At 34.7% G+C, this 18464-nt stretch overlaps 1 protein-coding gene across 1 annotated transcript in view; it reads left to right on the forward strand.

Annotated features, from left to right (window-relative positions):
• The first annotated feature begins 3318 nt into the window (after window positions 1-3318).
• LOC142336664 (transient receptor potential cation channel subfamily M member 2-like) overlaps window positions 3319-18464 on the forward strand; it is a 71454-nt gene continuing 56308 nt past the window's right edge. Inside the window, exons 1-6 of the mRNA XM_075385574.1 lie at window positions 3319-3487; window positions 4679-4846; window positions 4924-5078; window positions 8392-8406; window positions 9087-9281; window positions 14084-14290. Coding sequence (XP_075241689.1) covers window positions 3319-3487; window positions 4679-4846; window positions 4924-5078; window positions 8392-8406; window positions 9087-9281; window positions 14084-14290 — 909 coding nt within the window. The remainder of the gene's footprint in view (window positions 3488-4678; window positions 4847-4923; window positions 5079-8391; window positions 8407-9086; window positions 9282-14083; window positions 14291-18464) is intronic.

The following is an 18464-nucleotide window of genomic DNA, read 5'->3' on the forward strand; positions in this document are numbered from 1 at the left end:
AGAAAGATAGATAGATAGATAGATAGATAGATAGATAGATATAGATAGATACATCGCAAGTTTAATTTGAAAGAAGGTGAACGTAAAAGTCCAAAAACCTAGGTTGGGGGGGTCGATTTTTTTGCTCCATCATAAAGAAAAAATGATTTAAAATTAAAAAATTTCAATATTTTTACTATTTTTTGCTTTCTTTGCACTTTCCAGTTTCATTTGCACGCAAAACTAATTTTTTGGAAACATTGCAAGTATAATTTGAAGAAGTGAACGTAAAAGTCCAAAAACCTAGGTGGGGGGGTCGATTTTTTGCTCCATCTTAAAGAAAAAATGATTTAAAATTAAAAAATTTCAATATTTTCACTATTTTTTGCCTTCTTTGAACTTTCCAGTTTCATTTGCACGCAACTATTTTTTTTGAAACGCCGCAAGAATAATATGGAAGAAGGTGAAAGTAGAAGTTCAAAAACCTAGGTTGGCGGTGTCGATTTTTTGCTCCGTCATATAGAAAAAATGAATTAAAATTAAAAAATTTCAATATTTTCACTATTTTTTGCTTTCTTTGAACCTTCCTGTTTCATTTGCACGCAACTAATTTTTTGGAAACATCGCAAGTATAATTTGAAAGAAGGTGAACGTAAGAGTCCAAAAACCTAGGTTGGGGGGTCGATTTTTTGCTCTATCACATAGAAAAAATCATTTGAATTTAAAAAATTTCAATATTTTCACTATTTTTTGCCTTCTTTGAACTTTCCAGTTTCATTTGCACGCAACTATTTTTTTTGAAACGTCGCAAGAATAATATGGAAGAAGGTGAAAGTAAGAGTTCAAAAACCTAGGTTGGGCGGGTCGATTTTTTGCTCCATCATAAAGAAAAAATGATTTAAAATTAAAAAATTTCAATATTTTCACTATTTTTTGCTTTCTTTGCACTTTCCAGTTTCATTTGCACGCAATTAATTTTTTGGAAACATCGCAAGTATAATTTGAAAGAAGGTGAACGTAAAAGACCAAAAACCTAGGTTGGGGGGTCGATTTTTTGCTCCATCAGATAGAAAAAATGATTTAAAATTAAAAAATTTCAATATTTTTACTATTTTTTGCCTTCTTTGAACTTTCCAGTTTCATTTGCACGCAACTATTTTTTTGAAACGTCGCAAGAATAATATGGAAGAAGGTGAAAGTAAGAGTTCAAAAACCTAGGTTGGGGGGGTCGATTTTTTGCTCCGTCATATAGAAAAAATGAATTAAAATTAAAAAATTTCAATATTTTCACTGTTTTTTGCTTTCTTTGAACTTTCCTGTTTCATTTGCACGCAACTAATTTTTTGGAAACATCGCAAGTATAAATTGAAACAAGGTGAACGTAAAAGTCCAAAAACCTAGGTTGGGGGGGTCGATTTTTTGCTCCATCAGATAGAAAAAATGATTTAAAATTAAAAAATTTCAATATTTTCACTATTTTTTGCCTTCTTTGAACTTTCCAGTTTCATTTGCACGCAACTATTTTTTTTGAAACGTCACAAGAATAATATGGAAGAAGGTGAAAGTAAGAGTTCAAAAACCTAGGTTGGGGGGTCGATTTTTTGCTCCGTCATATAGAAAAAATGAAATAAAATTAAAAAATTTCAAAATTTTCACTATTTTTTGCTTTCTTTGAACTTTCCTGTTTCATTTGCACGCAACTATTTTTTTTGAAACGTCGCAAGAATAATATGGAAGAAGGTGAAAGTAAGAGTTCAAAAACCTAGGTTGGGGGGGTCGATTTTTTGCTCCATCATAAAGAAAAAAAAATTATTTAAAATTAAAAAATTTCAATATTTTCACTATTTTTTGCTTTCTTTGAACTTTCCTGTTTCATTTGCACGCAACTAATTTTTTGGAAACATCGCAAGTATAATTTGAAAGAAAGTGAACGTAAGAGTCCAAAAACCTAGGTTGGGGGGGTCGATTTTTTGCTCCATCACATAGAAAAAATCATTTGAATTTAAAAAATTTCAATATATTCTATTTTTTGCCTTCTTTGAACTTTCCAGTTTCATTTGCACGCAACTATTTTTTTTAAAACGTCGCAAGAATAATTTGAAAGAAGGTGAACGTAAGAGTCCAAAAACCTAGGTTGGGGGGGTCGATTTTTTGCTCCATCACATAGAAAAAATCATTTGAATTTAAAAAATTTCAATATTTTCACTATTTTTTGCCTTCTTTGAACTTTCCAGTTTCATTTGCACGCAACTATTTTTTTTGAAACGTCGCAAGAATAATATGGAAGAAGGTGAAAGTAAGAGTTCAAAAACCTAGGTTGGGGGGGTCGATATTTTGCTCCATCATAAAGAAAAAATGATTTAAAATTAAAAAATTTCAATATTTTCACTATTTTTTGCCTTCTTTGAACTTTTCACTTTCATTTGCACGGAACTGTTTTTTTTAAACGTCGCAAGTATAATATGGAAGAAGGTGAAAGTAAGAGTTTAAAAACCTAGGTTGGGGGGGTCGATTTTTTGCTCCGTCATATAGAAAAAATCATTTAAAATTAAAATTTTTTATCAGAATGAGTACTTGATCATTGGCGACTCGAATCTTCGGGACGCCAAGGAATATCTTGAGCAAGATCTGCTCCTGCAAGAATTCGGGTGAGAAAACTCTGTTGCTGCATATCTGAATAGTGCTTGCTTAAACTGGCTCAAAAAATGTGTTTTTATAGTGTAAAATACGATGGAGAAGGAGGTCGACGATGTCAACATTTAATGAGCCTTGTAACAGACGCAAGGCAATACAAAGGTGTATTTGTGATTGTCGGGGATAATGATGCAAAAACCAAATCTGTGCAATATATTTGTTTGAAATTCATGGAGTTTCGAGATGCAATTTGGCCCAAGAAAGTCATTTTTGCAGGGAACATGCGAAGGAAAGACTTGCCCCCAGAAATGGTGTCTAAAAACAATATGTTCCTGAGGAACCAATTAGGAAGTCAACTTAAAAGTACTAGAATAGTCAGAAGGGAAGATTTCGATGATAACTGTAGATACCACTTCGATAAGTATGGAGAAGGGTATCGCCATATGGCAGCCCTAATCCTCTCAGTGATCCGAGAATTTGATAGTTCCTAAATAGTTTTGTACATTGTTATCAGATTTTGACTCTTATTGCTTCTATCCGCTTTAATTGATGTCATTTGTTCGGTCTTTGTCTTTCCTAGAAGCTGTCATGTATTCAAGTGTATTTTATTTGTTTTCAGTATCGGCCGGCTCGCTTTCCTTTGTTTCAGGTCAATTTTACTTTGCTTGCAACCTTTCGTAACTCTGGGGGCCTCTGCTGATGAAGATGGAGATTTACGAGTCACCCTCTTCACTTATTCAGACTTCAGTGAAGCCTCTGCAGCAACTTTTCCCGGCTGCAACTGAAGACTCATTGATGACAAGGTCACGTACGTGCACCGGGGAGAATACAGAGAATGGCGAGGAGAGTTTAAAAGTGAAAGTGACCTGTGAAAGTGACCTGTAAAAGTGACCTGTGAAAGTGACCTGTGAAAGTGAAAGTGAACTCAAACTTCAATTCATTCACTTCAAAGTGAAACTCTTCAATTCATTCATTCATTCAATTCATTCAATTCACTTTCAATTCAATTTAATTCATATTTTTCACTTTTTTCCACATTTTAGTCATTTTATATTCTTAACTAGATATTTTCCGTTGATGCTTTTTACTAGAGTCAGAGTCATCATAGCGCATGTAAACGCAGTTTTGAGTAACAAACTGTAGTCATGAGTATAGAGTAGAGCGCGTTTTAATTGCCACTTGAGAGAACACTTAAGTAAATAATACGGGCGAGCAATTATAATTATGCTGCACAGATGCAAATCCGCCGCCTTCGGTTCATGCCTAGATGAAAGTCAGCCGCTTTTTATTCATGTGCCGCTAAATTTCAGCCACCTTATAATAATGCCCCGATAAAATTCAGCCGCGCTTTATTGCTGCTCAGATAAAATTCATATAAACAAAATCATGCCCTAATGAGTCATCTTTTAAAACAGACTATAAATTCCCAAAACTGACATGAACAGAACAAGTGTCAGGCAAAAAATCAGAATGAAAAATTTAATGTTACAGCGCTGGATTAGTCGTAGACCAAGGTACGGGAAGTACCAACAGTTCAAGAGGAAATTAAGTCTGCATAAAATAAGTCTGTACACTTTTGGCTCTTATTTTACATAGTTGTCATAACCTGTTCTATTGTATGACAGCAGAAAAATCGTATGACTACTTTTATGGCTTTGCTCATCTTTTTAAATATAGTTTAGAAAAAACATTACTTGTCTGAAAAGCACTATTTCCTGTTTTTATTTTTCATTTGATTGAAATACAGATGCAAAAACTTTCTGGACACATGATTTGAGCTTTGCTTGACCAAAACTGTGCTATCTCTTATTTTAGGCGAGTAAAACTCTAGCGCAAAAATTTGGGTAAAGCGAAAGTCCAGATTATCACTTTGAGTCCAGAAATTTCTTCATGTTTCCTAAAGCCAAGCAAAAGTCTTTTCGTGTTTTTTTTTGGGTGCAGCATAGTCTTTTTGTAGGTCGAGGCCTGGACTCTTGGGTAATTATCAAAAGAGTAATTTGTAGGTTATGAAAGCAATAACTGTGTGGAAATAAAATCGAAGTTCATCAAGATTCTGCCATTTAAGTGCGTAACTCTCTTAAGACGGGAGCCCCATGCGTGGTCATTGGAGGGTCGGGGAGGGGTGCTTCCCTTCTAGAGGCTTCATGTGACAAATTTGACGAGCAGCCCCCCGAAACTGACCCGAGATCTATTCAAGCAGACATCAAACAACTCACGGAACAATTCCTCGGTGGTTAGATCAATTTTTGATTTCCGATGCATTTCACAAATAGTGCCGAATTCTTAAATTATTGAAAATTTTTCATAAAGGAAGAAACGTGGATAAGAACGTGGAGATGATCATGGAGTGTCTGGATTTCCGGAAGCAGATCAGAGTGTTCCAGTTGGATGCGGATGAAAACGCGACCACCAGTGATCTGGACAAGGCTGTCCTCAGTACCCTACTTAACACTGGCACTCTTTCGGTATTCTACCTTATAGTACTCTAGCAGTACCATTAACGTAAACTACATTTTTCCAAGAATAAGGGTCTGAAAAATAATTTAACACGTTTTTTAAGTCATTTTCCTTGCAAAAAAGTGGAAAACTTTAGTGCGCTCTTATTTATTTACCAGATATACCCGAGCAATCAAAGCCAATAAAATTTCATCTTAATGTGAACAGAAAAACTGTCGGTTGGAAAAAGACAACAAAAAGAGATAGAGAAAATGCAAAAACCGTGAATAAATGTTTCAAAATATAAAGCGTTTCGGTAAAACGAACGATGAAAATTTTTATCGTCACTTTATTGAATATTTGTTAAACTGAATGCTTAATGGAGACAACAAAATTCGCCAGAAAGCTTCACAATAAAATCCTTTTTCTCAGAGATTTCACAAATAAAAACAGCTGCTTGCAAAAAATGACCGTCAAAATATTAAAAAGTTTTAGAAACTAAATCCTATGCTCAAGTCAACACTATCTAAAAATTGTTTACTTTTCTTGCTGGGGAAACTTTCCCTCCTTCCCTCATACCTCTCTCCATTGCAGTGAAATAAAAAGACCCAGCCCCTCTGGTTGCTGAAGCATAATTAGTCCGTTTATTTATGCCAGCAAAAACACTTTTCTTATGATTGCCAAAATTTAATTTTTATGAACCAAGAGCAAAAACTCCATCAAAATAAGAATATCAAACAATAAACTTTCGGTTTTGCTGTTGACATGAAGTATAGTTGCTTGTTTACCATAATTGAGTCAAGATTTGAAGACATCGACTCAATAACATTAAGTTACTACCTGATACCTGTTGAAAAAGGCAATAATGACAATAAATTTTGTTCTAGCATTGTTGTTGCGACTCACGAAAAAAGAAGTAACTTTTGAGAATTTGAGTATTGTTCTGTTTCAGTCAAAATTGTTTCACATTTTTTGCCTAACAAACATTACAAATCGTTGTTCTTTTTTGTTCAATCCACAAAATTTATTTTATATTAAAAGTAGAATTGACTTAATGCAGAAACATCAATGTTTTAACAATGAAAACTAAATAGAAAATAAACAAAAATAAGTCGAGGAACATTTCACGAATTCAAGAGTCCGCCACCAAATGATTCACTTTGCAAAGATTCAATTTTATTTTATTCGACCATTTGCAAACAATATAAGCAATGCAATTTGTGAGCGATTGAAATATTTCTTTTTCAAACTCGTTGTTTTGCGGAGTAAAGACGTCAATACTAGTGTTTTAGCTTTTCGATTTAATCTCCAAGCAGTATTTTGTATTATTTGAACTTACTTTCAGGATGCGAACTAATTGAAAATGAAACTGTCTTAAGCTTTCACAAACTTTTAGTTTTGTGTTTTTTCTTTGGATAACAGCCCAAGGTAAAAGTAATTAGTTTATGCGTTGAAGTTTATGTTAAAATTTTGTGTTACACAGTTTAAGTCACTTCCCGTGTTGAGGACAGGGACGAAAAAACGACAATATTTTGTAAGAAATCGTAGTTTTCGTCGTTTTGTTGTCGTTTTTGTCGTTTTGTCGTCGTTTTCTTCGTTTTCATTAGTTTCCGTCTGTCTTACTTTAAAGTGTAAGAAATGATCGTTTCTTCGTCGTTTCTTTGTCGTTTCTTACTTCCTTTTTTAAAAAATGAAATTGTCTTTTTTGACCGTTTTTTGTCGTTTTCTTTTTTGATCGTTTCTTACGTCGTTTTCTTTTCATAAGAAATCGTCGTTTTTTATTGTTTTTCGTTAAGACCTGATAATGGGTATTAAGGTCTGAAAAAAAACAATCATTTCCTACATAAAAATAACGAACAAAACGACGATTACCACGTAAGGGCTTTGATCGTTTTTGTCATGAAAACGATTAAAAACAACAATTTCTTAGAAAATAGTGAAAAACAAAATTCCTCAACATGGGTTTGCTTTTAAATAAATCTCTGGCGTTTTTTTTAATCAAATATAATATCTACTTCTCGTTATATATCAATTTAAACGTTAACTTCATATTTAATTATATTTTTTGCGGTTTCTTCAAATCTAAATTTTCTAAGCAAGCTATCTTTTATTTAATTTTACGTGTTTTCTACAAAATTACCTGAATTTGTTTGTCTCTATGGACGCGATCGGTTACTGCATTTTCACATTATTAGCCTAATTGAATTCTTTGACCTCATTAAATTCAACCTCATCAGCCTAAATCAATCTTCCAAGAGGAAGCCTAGAGCTATAAACCCACATAAATAGTGCTTAGTAAAATTGTCAATGATAATCAGTTGCAACATATAGTTGTTTTTCAAAGAAAGATTAATAAACAATTTGTCATGTGGTTTTTCTGAATATCATGTCGTTCCCTAATTGACTATTCAATGCAGACTATTTAATGCTCAACTGAATATTTATTGTACACATTAAGGTTCTCCAGAAAGAATCAAAATAACATTATCATTAGTCTCAATGTTTTCACAAATAAAAACATTTTTTTTTTTGCAAAAAATGGCACTCAAGAATTTTAAAAGTTTGATCCTATGCTCAAGACAAAACTATCCAAAATGTTTTTGATTTTTTCTGCTGCAGCAACCCCCCCCCCCCCCTCCCCCCCGTCTTTCCCTCATACTCCCTTCTTTGTAGTGAAATAAAATGACCCAGCCTCATTATCAGCCAATTCGATTCGTTGGCAGGAATCAGGATAAATTTAGGCTTGCCAGCATTGTTATTTTATTCGAATAATAATGATTAGATAATCTTTGCGAACAACAAACACTCATTGAATGTGCAGGCACTGACAAGGTTCAGATACAATAAAAATTTATACATTTTCAAATTATTCACAAAACCTTTAACAGATGAAGGTTGGAGTAATGTGTAAAAAAAGCAACAGCGGTCTTCCTTGATATTTTTTTAAAAAAAATAAAACTCACGTCACGTTGTGTCATACAATGAAAAACATTTCGAGGAATTTCGTTAGACGGCAAGATCTGTCTAATGATGCTACTAATGTCCTTGTATACGAATGGTTTCAATTAATGGGATACAAGAAGACAAATCATTATTTTGAGTGTGAAATGTGTGATAATACTTGCTTGTAACACAAGTTGAATGAAGATTAGTAATCAATGATTCATAAATTCTTCCTCGGAAGATTACAAATACTTTTTTACAAAAAAAATTTGCGGACTGAGTTAGCTAAATAGCTAGTTGTTCTGTACCCTCCCTCTCAGAAGTCCCCCCACCCCACCCTCAGCACCCCTGCCAACTGCTTGGGTAAAAAAGATCGTTACATTAACTGTTTCACTTCAGACACCCGAGAGTCAGGTATCAAGTATAAAAAAATTCTTTGATGTGTACAACTGTGTCATAATTAACTGTGTTAGTCTTTAATATCACCCTTATCATTCCGTAACCTGTATCTATTTCATTTTACATTACCAATTCATTCATGTGAATACCAAATTTTTAGAGGAAATACACTCATATTTGATATTTGTTTCCACTGTTTTTTATGGTAATACATTAAAAATAGGCCCATACTTACTTTTGCTTAATCTCCTAATTCGTTTATATTCACATGCATTAAGCGTTTTCCACTTTCAGCTATGAGTAAGGGCATGTCAGTCGTAGCTAGTTTCCATGTGATTAGATTTACCCGTACACGCTTGCATAAAATGATCACTTCTTCAGAGTCACCTGTAATGTTCAAATTTGATTTTCAGATTGCAATAATTTCCTACAAAAGTTTCACCCCAAAACCTTTCCCGAAACCCTACACTTCTATTTTGAATGTTAATACCAATTTATTTACATAGTTCCAACCATACAAGAGATTAGAATCGGGGTGAAATGAATTGGGGCAAAAATGCGGGACACCAATCTCGTTTCGGGTTAAACCGCTTTTAGTTTGTAGTTTTGGCTAACAAAAATTGAACAAATAAAATATCTCATTACAGCATGTAAAATTCAAGAAATTTGTATTAATGCCTCCTTCATTTTTTCAGTTTGAACAGCAGTTGGAATTTGCTCTCCTGTGGGACAGACCAGATATGCTGAGAGACATTTTCGATGCTAACATGAAGCAGAATCAAGACAAGCGAATTCTGGAGAAGTTCTTCTTCAAGTCTCTCGTTGATAACAGGGCAGAATTTGTGGCTTTCCTGGCTGATAAAGTGAATTTTAAGACGTTCCTCACTAAGGTATGTTAGTTCTCCCGGGTCGATTAATCAGCACTAACTCAGGCCTTTTTATAAAGACCAATTTTCAACAAAGTTGTTCACTTTGTTTTTTTTTTCAGTGCTAATTTGACAGATTGCCACCAAAAATGACGCCAATTTCCTCGACTCATTTTTTGTTTATATATCTTTAGAAACTGTTATAAAAGGATTCCTCTGTTTTTGTAAAACAACAAGTATTTTGTGGGATGAATGCCGATATATCTCCACGTGTATCTGCATTAAAAGCAGGAAGCATGCGCTTGAAACCCAACCACTGATGGAACGTGATTGTCGTTTGTCTTAAACTCATTTTCATGAGTAGTTTGATTTTAGATGAGGATCATTGTGTGATTAGGAAATCATACATTCATATATAGCATTGACGAATACTAAGGAAATGCAATATCTTAGCCATAATTAGACTTGAGATCCATATCTAACATACTGTTGGTCAAAAGAGCGTCACATTTGAGGTTGAATCCTTTAAAAACGTTCATGACAATTTTATGATTAGCAGTAAATCCTTTAAAATGAACTTACATATGAACTTTTATGGTTATCAAGGAGTTTTGGCGAAGTGAGCTGTTTGCCAAAGGTTGTCCCATTTTTAATGGTTTTTTGGGAAAGCTTGCACTCGAAAAATTATGAAAGAAATCAAAGATCTGAGTGACAATTTAAGGCCCGTAACAGCCCTCGAAACCCTAATTAGAAAAAAAACATCTCATATTGAGTAAAAAAAATTGCAAACAGTTTCGCATGAACTGCCTGACCGCTATTTCGATACATCTGATATATTCATGAAATAATTACAGTATCAGTGCGGAAAAGATTAGCTTGATTGTATCATAGTTTTTGGCGATCCATATATGCTAAGAAATCTTGAAGGTTCAAGGTTTTGCTGGTTTTTGAATTTGTCCTGTTAATGTTTTCAAAAATGCCATCCAGATCAAGTCAAGCGTTGGCACTATGGAATAGAGTGTTTTGTAAAAAGCCGCTGCCGTACAGAATTCCAGTTTCTCAAATGCTTCAGTTGAACAAAAAAAACCACGAAAAAAGTATCAGAGTTTAAAGGGAAGGTTCCAGATTTTGACGGAGGTTTACGGGGCAAGTTTATGAGTTTGTTTCTAATTTTGGCTTGAACGTTTCATTTGAAACGCATCAATTTTTCCGTCTAATATTTTAAGGAAATTTTGATTCTTTTTGATTCAGATTAAAGTGCAACATAGATGATGTCAAACTTGTCAAGTGTTTTTTGGATGAAAGGAGTTAAGCTAAGTAAGCCGTGTCGAGTATTTTTCCGATTTATAGCAAACACAAGATCCTGAATGCAGCATTCATGAGAATTCTGTTATTCTATTCTTCTTAGCTTTAGCTTTGTTAATTGTTCCTTTGCGCCCAAATAGATAACAGATTTCGTTGTTACATCGATTTTGGGGTGATTAAAATGCGGTGCGAAAATGACCGAAGGATGAAAAAAAAATAAAAGAATGCAGAAGTAACTAATGCTATCACAGCCAAATTATCATCCTTTACTTTTTCATTCAATAATCATCTTTCAAATGGCAGTAGGCAACTCAAACAAGCTTTACTACGCTTATGCGGAAAAATTAAATTCATATGTTTGGTGATATTCTTATATCAAATCCCTTGCGATGCTGACGCATATCCACAGTTTATTAAGGCATGGCTCAATGGCCTTACTTTCAAAATTTGATAAATAGATTTTTTCTTTCTAGTTTGTGAATAAAAGGAGCGGATTGCAGATAACGAAAAACTGTTATAAATTGGATTTTTTTTTTCAAATTGACGCCACTTCTTTTATCTACTATATTGAATGTAAGTAGCTCTTGAGCGCAATGGCTAACAACCAGCATGGCTTGCATGGTTAATGGTTAAAGTGACATAATTGAAAAAGTAAATGATTAAAAAGTTAATGATACAAACAATCAATAAAAAGAAAATTCTCTTGTAAAGAAATTCGGACATTTTCTGCTAGCGCCCCCCCCCCAGCCTTATATAGCCGTTAAATTTGCACCCCCCAAAATCTAAGTTTTTGCGAATTATGAGAGCGATATTTGCATTTCATTGGAACAAAAGTGTCTAGGTAGATTGAAGGCACTTTTAGAATAGTTTCCTTAAGAAGTTTTAAAAAACCAAGCCCTTATTGTAGCCGATAACACCAAAAATGAGTTAATACAGAAATTTTTCTTGATGCTTACGTTATATGCAACAAATTTTGGTTGAATACGTAATACTTTCAAACCATAGCTGTGCTAGCTTTTAGTAAATGCATATTGCTCTTATATGTTCACGTATAAGATTACTTAGCTTTAACAATATGTTTACACATTTATAAAGGGGGGTGCCTAACTAAGCAGGGGGGGGGGGGGCGCTAGCAGAAAAGATCCAGAAATTCGAAGGCCAACGATCCAAAAATTGCTAACAAGAAATTCAATTATGATAAAAGTGACATTGAAACGATTGTTAATGATTAACACAGTGCGTGTTCAAAAAGACGGTTCAATAGCCAAAAAATTTTAGCGCAAAAAGAGTGTTAATGTTATGAATGAAATGGTGTTACATAGATTATTAACCAAAACAGCGGAGTCCAAAAGAAGTTGAATATGCGAATATGCGTTTAAGTTAAAACTGAAACAATATTCCACTAAAGAAATTGTTACAATTTACCCTAGTTGAGATCGATTTTTCAAATTCAAATGCTTGCTGCAGTTGTTAACGTCTTACTTGTTTGTTTTTGGAGTGCTTTCGAATCTCATAATTCGTTCTACTGCTATTTCTCTATCTGTTTTTTGCTCTCCTTTTGGTTGCATTATTGCCTTTCTTTTAAATTCATTCTGCCGCTTTTTTTTAATACTGTGTAAATTTTTGTTTGTTTTTTTTAAAAACTTATCTTTCACTTGCTTTGTTTTTCTCTCATCCTCTTTCATTGCACAACAATAAACCTCTTTTACTCTCTTTTTCTTTTGTTTTGTTTTTTTTCTTGATTTATTATTTATTTTTTATTTGTTTTTTCTTCGGATTCATCCAATCTCTTGTTCCCCCTTTTTTCATTTTTAGTGCTTTCTTCAAATTCTTTTTTTCTTTTTTTTTAAACTTTTTTTTCTCTTCTTGCCCATCTCAATTTAGCTGTAATTTTATTTTTTTCATGTTTTATTCTTTGGTTTTGTTTTTTCTTCTATAATCTGCCTTTTCATTTTTCCATATTTTTGTTGTCTATCCTTCTTTTATCCTCCTGTTACGCACCTTTTATTGCTTTAATTCTCTCTGTATCTCTCTTATTCTCTTATCATTCTCTTTTTCTTTAATTCGTGACCTCTGTCTCTTTTTTAATCTCTCGGTTTCTTTTCTCTAGTTTTCTTGCTTTCAATTACTCTGATCGGTAATTCGGATGCGTAATACTCTATCATTTTTAAACTACTAATATTTACAGATTTTGAAGCGAGTCAACCATATAGCACAGTGTTTCGCATGCATTTAAGAAGTTCAAGAACTTAGAAGCTCTTGATGCGAAAGGTTCAATGACCGAAAACCTGCCGATGAAAAAAGAAAAAAAGTGTGTTGACACGGAAATTGTTAATGACCGACAATTTTTTTGGACTAGAGTTGAGTGGCTCAACAAATATATGCTAATCAAAAAACATTGAAAGTTCGGTCTTCAATTCCTTTTGCATATCTTTATTGGGTCATCGATATATGAAGAACAAACACTCGTTGGTCATTGATTTTTCCACAGTAACTCATTTTCAGTCGTCGGCCCCTTTCAAATCAGCAGCTATTTTATCTTTTTCTCCCGGGCGTAGTTTTTAGCAAGTTTTTTGGTCCTTCTGGTTTCTTAATGCAATTTGGTTTTTTGAAAGCACAAATGAAGCAACTTTGTAGTGTGTATCTTTTAGAACACATTTTTTTAAACCGATTCGGTTATTCGCACGATTTTTTTACCTTCTGACCTGAGTTTAAGTGATTTATGTTTTATTTATAACTTTAGGAAACTTAACTCATATGGTACTTTTTGTTTTCTTTTTTTTTGTTTTAGTCAAAAAGCGGGTGAGATTGCGACGGTATTGGTTTCATTTCTTTTATCTTAAAAATTCATAGTAGTCCAATCAAAGCCTAAATTTGCAACAAGACAATTTAAAGTCGTTTTCATACTTTCTTTTGTTTCTTTCATTTTCATACTGTCAAAAAGCGGGTGAGATTGCGACGGTATTGGTTTCATTTCTTTTATCTTAAAAATTCATAGTAGTCCAATCAAAGCCTAAATTTGCAACAAGACAATTTAAAGTCGTTTTCATACTTTCTTTTGTTTCTTTCAAGCGCACTCTCTTCTCCTTTTCTCGTTGTCTAGTTCTCGCTCTCATTCTCTCTCTCTCTCTCTCTCTCTCTCTCTCTCTCTTTCTCTCCCTCTCTTTCTCCTTTTCTTTCGTTCTTTGACTCGCAATTTTTTAGCAGACGCAAAGCGGTTTTACCTAGGGCTATTATTGGCATTTTTGTTGAGCATTAAAAGATATGTTCATAGGGTTTATTTCACAAGGGGTATGATTCGGCAAAATGGGCGATGTAACGTTTAACCCTTGAAAGCCGAAAGTCACCTTGAAAGCATATCAGCAACTTTCACAGAAATGTACGAGGCACATCGACCTTTCGTCCCGTTGCTTTAAAATGAAAATGTCACACTAAGTACTTTAATGCAACCGCACGTATTTTGCAACAAGCTGGCGTACGTACGAGGAAGGTGAAAATAATAGGAAGCTATTTTCTTTCAGGCAGTGCTTGACGAGATGTACCAGAAAACTCTGGATGGGAACCGCGATTGTTTCTTGCTGGCTGCACTGGAACAGCACTCTGGCACAGCCACCAACTCCCTCTACTCCATTGACAGTGTCATTGAATGGTTGCATGACTCATTGGACTTCAGTTACATGCCAACATACACTGAGGTCAAGAGACCGGGGGAAATTCTCATCACACAAGTTAGTGAAATTAATAGTTGTGACCAAAAAGTAATAACGAGATAACGCAGGACAAGGATATAATTCCGCATCTTGAAAGTCCAGAAGATTTGAATTTGAACAAGGTCCTGACCACGCAAACCATTTTAAACAAGCCACAACGCGATCATTCCCTTGTCATAGAACATCCCAGAATGATGCGTGCGATCCAAGCCAGCTCTGATCAGACTGATTTACTTCGCGCACGGGGGTATCAGATCCACTTGGGTCGTGCAACTGGAGATACCCCGACTGACACTGATACTTTTAACTGTTGAAGTGGCAGTAAGCATTGGTATAATGTATCGATTTAAGAAAAATAGATGTCATTTTTTGTATATGGTTTTGGAGTTCTTCAGTGAAAAATACTAGTTTGAACAAAAAAAATTGTTCGAAAACTAATTACTACATTTAGTCTTAAGCGTGGTCTTGATGTTCATTGGGTAAAATCAGGAGGACCTCTTCAAAAAACAGTGCCTTCAAGAGTTAATTATCTTGTCATTGGCGCGAACCACAGCCCGTTTTCGCGGTTGGACGTCTTGATTCTGAGCAGACTTTCCAGCCTCTAGAAGAGTTTCTCGTCAGATTGCACGGACCCTGGAAAGACTATCCCCTCAGACTAACCAAACTTTAGACCACGCTATAACCAGACTGTCGGCGGGGTCTCTGATCAAATGTTCCGGAATAAAGGTATTGCAGTCCTGAGAGACTCTCTAGAAAGGTCGCGGTTGACCCCCGTGCACGACCTTAATCATACTGATCAGAGCTGGACTGGCTCGCGCAGGACATCCTGGGATTAGATATCCTATAAGACCTTTAAGACCTTACAATTTTCTTACCAAGAATGTCACTAGATCTTACAAGTCAGACCATTACTTTTTCATGAGACACTCAAACATAAAAAATGTCAGATCAGGGCCAATATTTGCTGATCAGTTTAATAATTTTAACATTATAAAGGCTTTCATATATTCCAGGACCTGAGTCTTATAATATTTCAGTACTGAATCATAGTATTTTTATTATGATTTTTACTATGCCCATAGTTCTGATCATGACACTTTATAGACATTTCATGGTTTTAAATTCATAGTAAAATTCTGAGCTTAGTCTGGACATAATGAACTTATTCTGAGCTTAGATTTAACATAATGAATCGATTTTCTGATAATACTATGAACAATCTGATTTTTAGCCTAAAGTTTGTCTGTTTATTATGAAAATTATACTTTTCTGTTCTCAGTTAAAAAACAACTTGTGATAAAAACTCAGTGATAAAAACTAAATTACAATAAATAATTGCTGTTTAAGAATTCATAAAACTGATCCCAATCTTTTGAATGAGCTCATTTACAGCAGTTGTGCATGAACAGTTTGGAGTAAGATGACTGCAGAGTCAGATGACTGATACAGCTACCTTTTCAAAAAATGGGAGGATTGGGCCCTTCTCTCAATTGAAAAACTTGAAACTCTATTGTTAAGGCTTTTTCCTCTCACGCTGTTGTATGAAACTTTTTGGACCATTACAGCTCACAAAAATATGTGCTCAAGAATTCGTGAAAACAGTATTCTTCTCCTCGATTGTCTCCGAAATATTTGAAATCGTAATTTGAGTTAATAATGGCATAATTTCCTGGCTTTTTTTAATCGCTCTCAAATTGAATGAACGCTTTTGTGGGCTATAATGAGAAATAGTAGTGAGAGCCCGAACCCTGTCTCATAGCCTATCAGTACTGAAACAATGTAAACCATTTGTATGTTGTCCGCCCAGTACTGTATGTTGAGCTAAACTAAGACATGCTAAAATTCATTACAATATTAAATGGAAAACAATAAAAAAATCTTCTGCAATTAAAAATTTTCGAAGGTTCCTGGCACTCGGCATGTTTTTAATTGCTCTCAAACGAAGTCTGTAGCAATTATATTAGTCATGTCGGTTTTTTTATGCGATTTTTTGCTTGACCGAATTTTCCACTGACGCTTTTGACTTTTCGCCCTCAAAAACGGGATAAACAGGTAGCGCCCAGCTGGGATTTAGTGCTCTTAGAGCCTTTCAGCTCTGTTTCAGCTCAAACTGTTTTGGAGACTTATACTTATACTTATGGTGTGAAGGGCGGTTTTTAGAGGTTGAAGACACCCCCACTGATGACCCCCCTCCTATTGCCCCTCCCAACCCCCCCCCACCGTGCTAGTGCCACCCGAACCCAGTGATGCCCCCAATCAACCCCCAGTGACCTCCAAACCCCCCTCCCATGGCTAGCTACTGACGAACACCCGCCTGCTAAAACGCAAATTTTTACTATTTTGCATTTTTTTTCAAGCTTTTTGAAAATTTTTGACATTTGTTGATTTTCATCGGCCCTAGGTGTCAAAGATCCTCATCTAGGGTTCGATAATAGGTTACCGCATTGTTTCTATTTGTAGTGGAATGATTTCAACATTTTAATATCAGGAATTTTAGTAATTTTTGGTCAAAACGTGCATTTTTTTCAAATTTTTTGACCTTTTTTTCTTTATTCAGGTCTTTCCAGACCCAAAGGCCAGGAAACCTCCTAAGGGATTCGATAATAAGTTACTGACAAGTTTTCAAATGGCAACGGAATAGTTTTTCAACTTCTTAATGTTACAAATTTTAGCAATTTTCTTTTTACTTTTTTCAAGTTTTTTTTAGAAATTTTTTGTAGTGTTTTAGAATATATCAGCCTCAAGAGCCAAGGAATCTCCTCTAGGGTTTGAAAATAGGTTACTGAATAGTTTCTAGATTGAATGGAATGTCTTGCAGGATTTTAACGCCACGAATTTTGCCATATTTTTGATTTTTTTTTGCCATTTTTTTTTTCAATTTTTGACATTTATAGTCATTTTTCAGATTCTTTGAGTCTCAAGGGTCAGAAAACTTCCGTTAGGGTTTGATAATAAGTTACTGAAAAATTTTTATTGGCCATGGATTAATTTTCAACTTTTTAATATCACAAGTTTTGGCAATTTTTTCAAGCAAAGCTTGCAATTTTTTGACTTTCTGGAGGTTTTTCTGGCCTCGGGACACGGGATTTCCTCTAGGGTTCGATAATATTTTATTGCATAGTTTATAGATGTAATGGAATGTTCTTCAAGATTTTAATATCAGTAATTTATTATTTAATTTTTATTTTTTATATTGATCCTGTTTGTCCTTTATGCAATTTTTCGCTTGGCCGATTTTTTGTCTGACCCATTTGTCTTTTGTCTTCAGAACCGGGATAAAGGGGTAGGTAGTGCCCTGAGATCACTAAACCGTGGCTAGCTGTTGTCCGCCCAGTACTGCATGTTGAGCTAAACTAAGACATGCTAAAATTCATTACAATATTAAATGGAAAACAATAAAAAAATCTTCTGCAATTGAAAATTTTTGAAGGTTCCTGGCACTCGGCATGTTTTTAATTGCTCGCAAACGAAGTCTGTAGCAATTATATTAGTCATGTCGTTTTTTTAAGCGATTTTTTGCTTGACCGATTTTTCCACTGACGCTTTTGACTTTTCGCCCTCAAAAACGGGATAAACAGGTAGCGCCCAGCTGGCATTCAGTGCTCTTAGAGCCTTTCAGCTCTGTTTCAGCTCAAACTGTTTTGGAGACTTATACTTATACTTATGGTGTGAAGGGCGGTTTTTAGAGGTTGAAGACACCCCCACTGATCACCCCCCTCCTATTGCCCCTCCCAACCCCCCCCCCCCCACCGTGCTAGTGTCACCCGACCCCAGTGATGCCCCCAATCAACCCCCAGTGACCTCCAAACCCCCCTCCCATGGCTAGCTACTGACGAACACCCGCCTGCTAAAACGCAATTTTTTACTATTTTGCATTTTTTTTCAAGCTTTTTGAAAATTTTTGACATTTGTTGATTTTCATCGGCCCTAGGTGTTAAAGATCCTCATCTAGGGTTCGATAATAGGTTACCGCATTGTTTCTATTTGTAATGGAATGATTTCAACATTTTAGTATCACGAATTTTAGTAATTTTTGGTCAAAACGTGCTTTTTTTCAAATTTTTTGACATTATTTTCTTTATTAAGGTCTTTCCAGACCCAGAGGCCAGGAAACATCCTAAGGGATTCGATAATAAGTTACTGACAAGTTTTCAAATGGCAGCGGAATAGTTTTTCAACTTTTTAATGTTAC

Source organism: Convolutriloba macropyga, chromosome 3, assembly GCF_964194025.1.
Source record: "Convolutriloba macropyga chromosome 3, txConMacr16.3, whole genome shotgun sequence".
NCBI classification, from domain to species: domain Eukaryota; kingdom Metazoa; phylum Xenacoelomorpha; order Acoela; family Convolutidae; genus Convolutriloba; species Convolutriloba macropyga.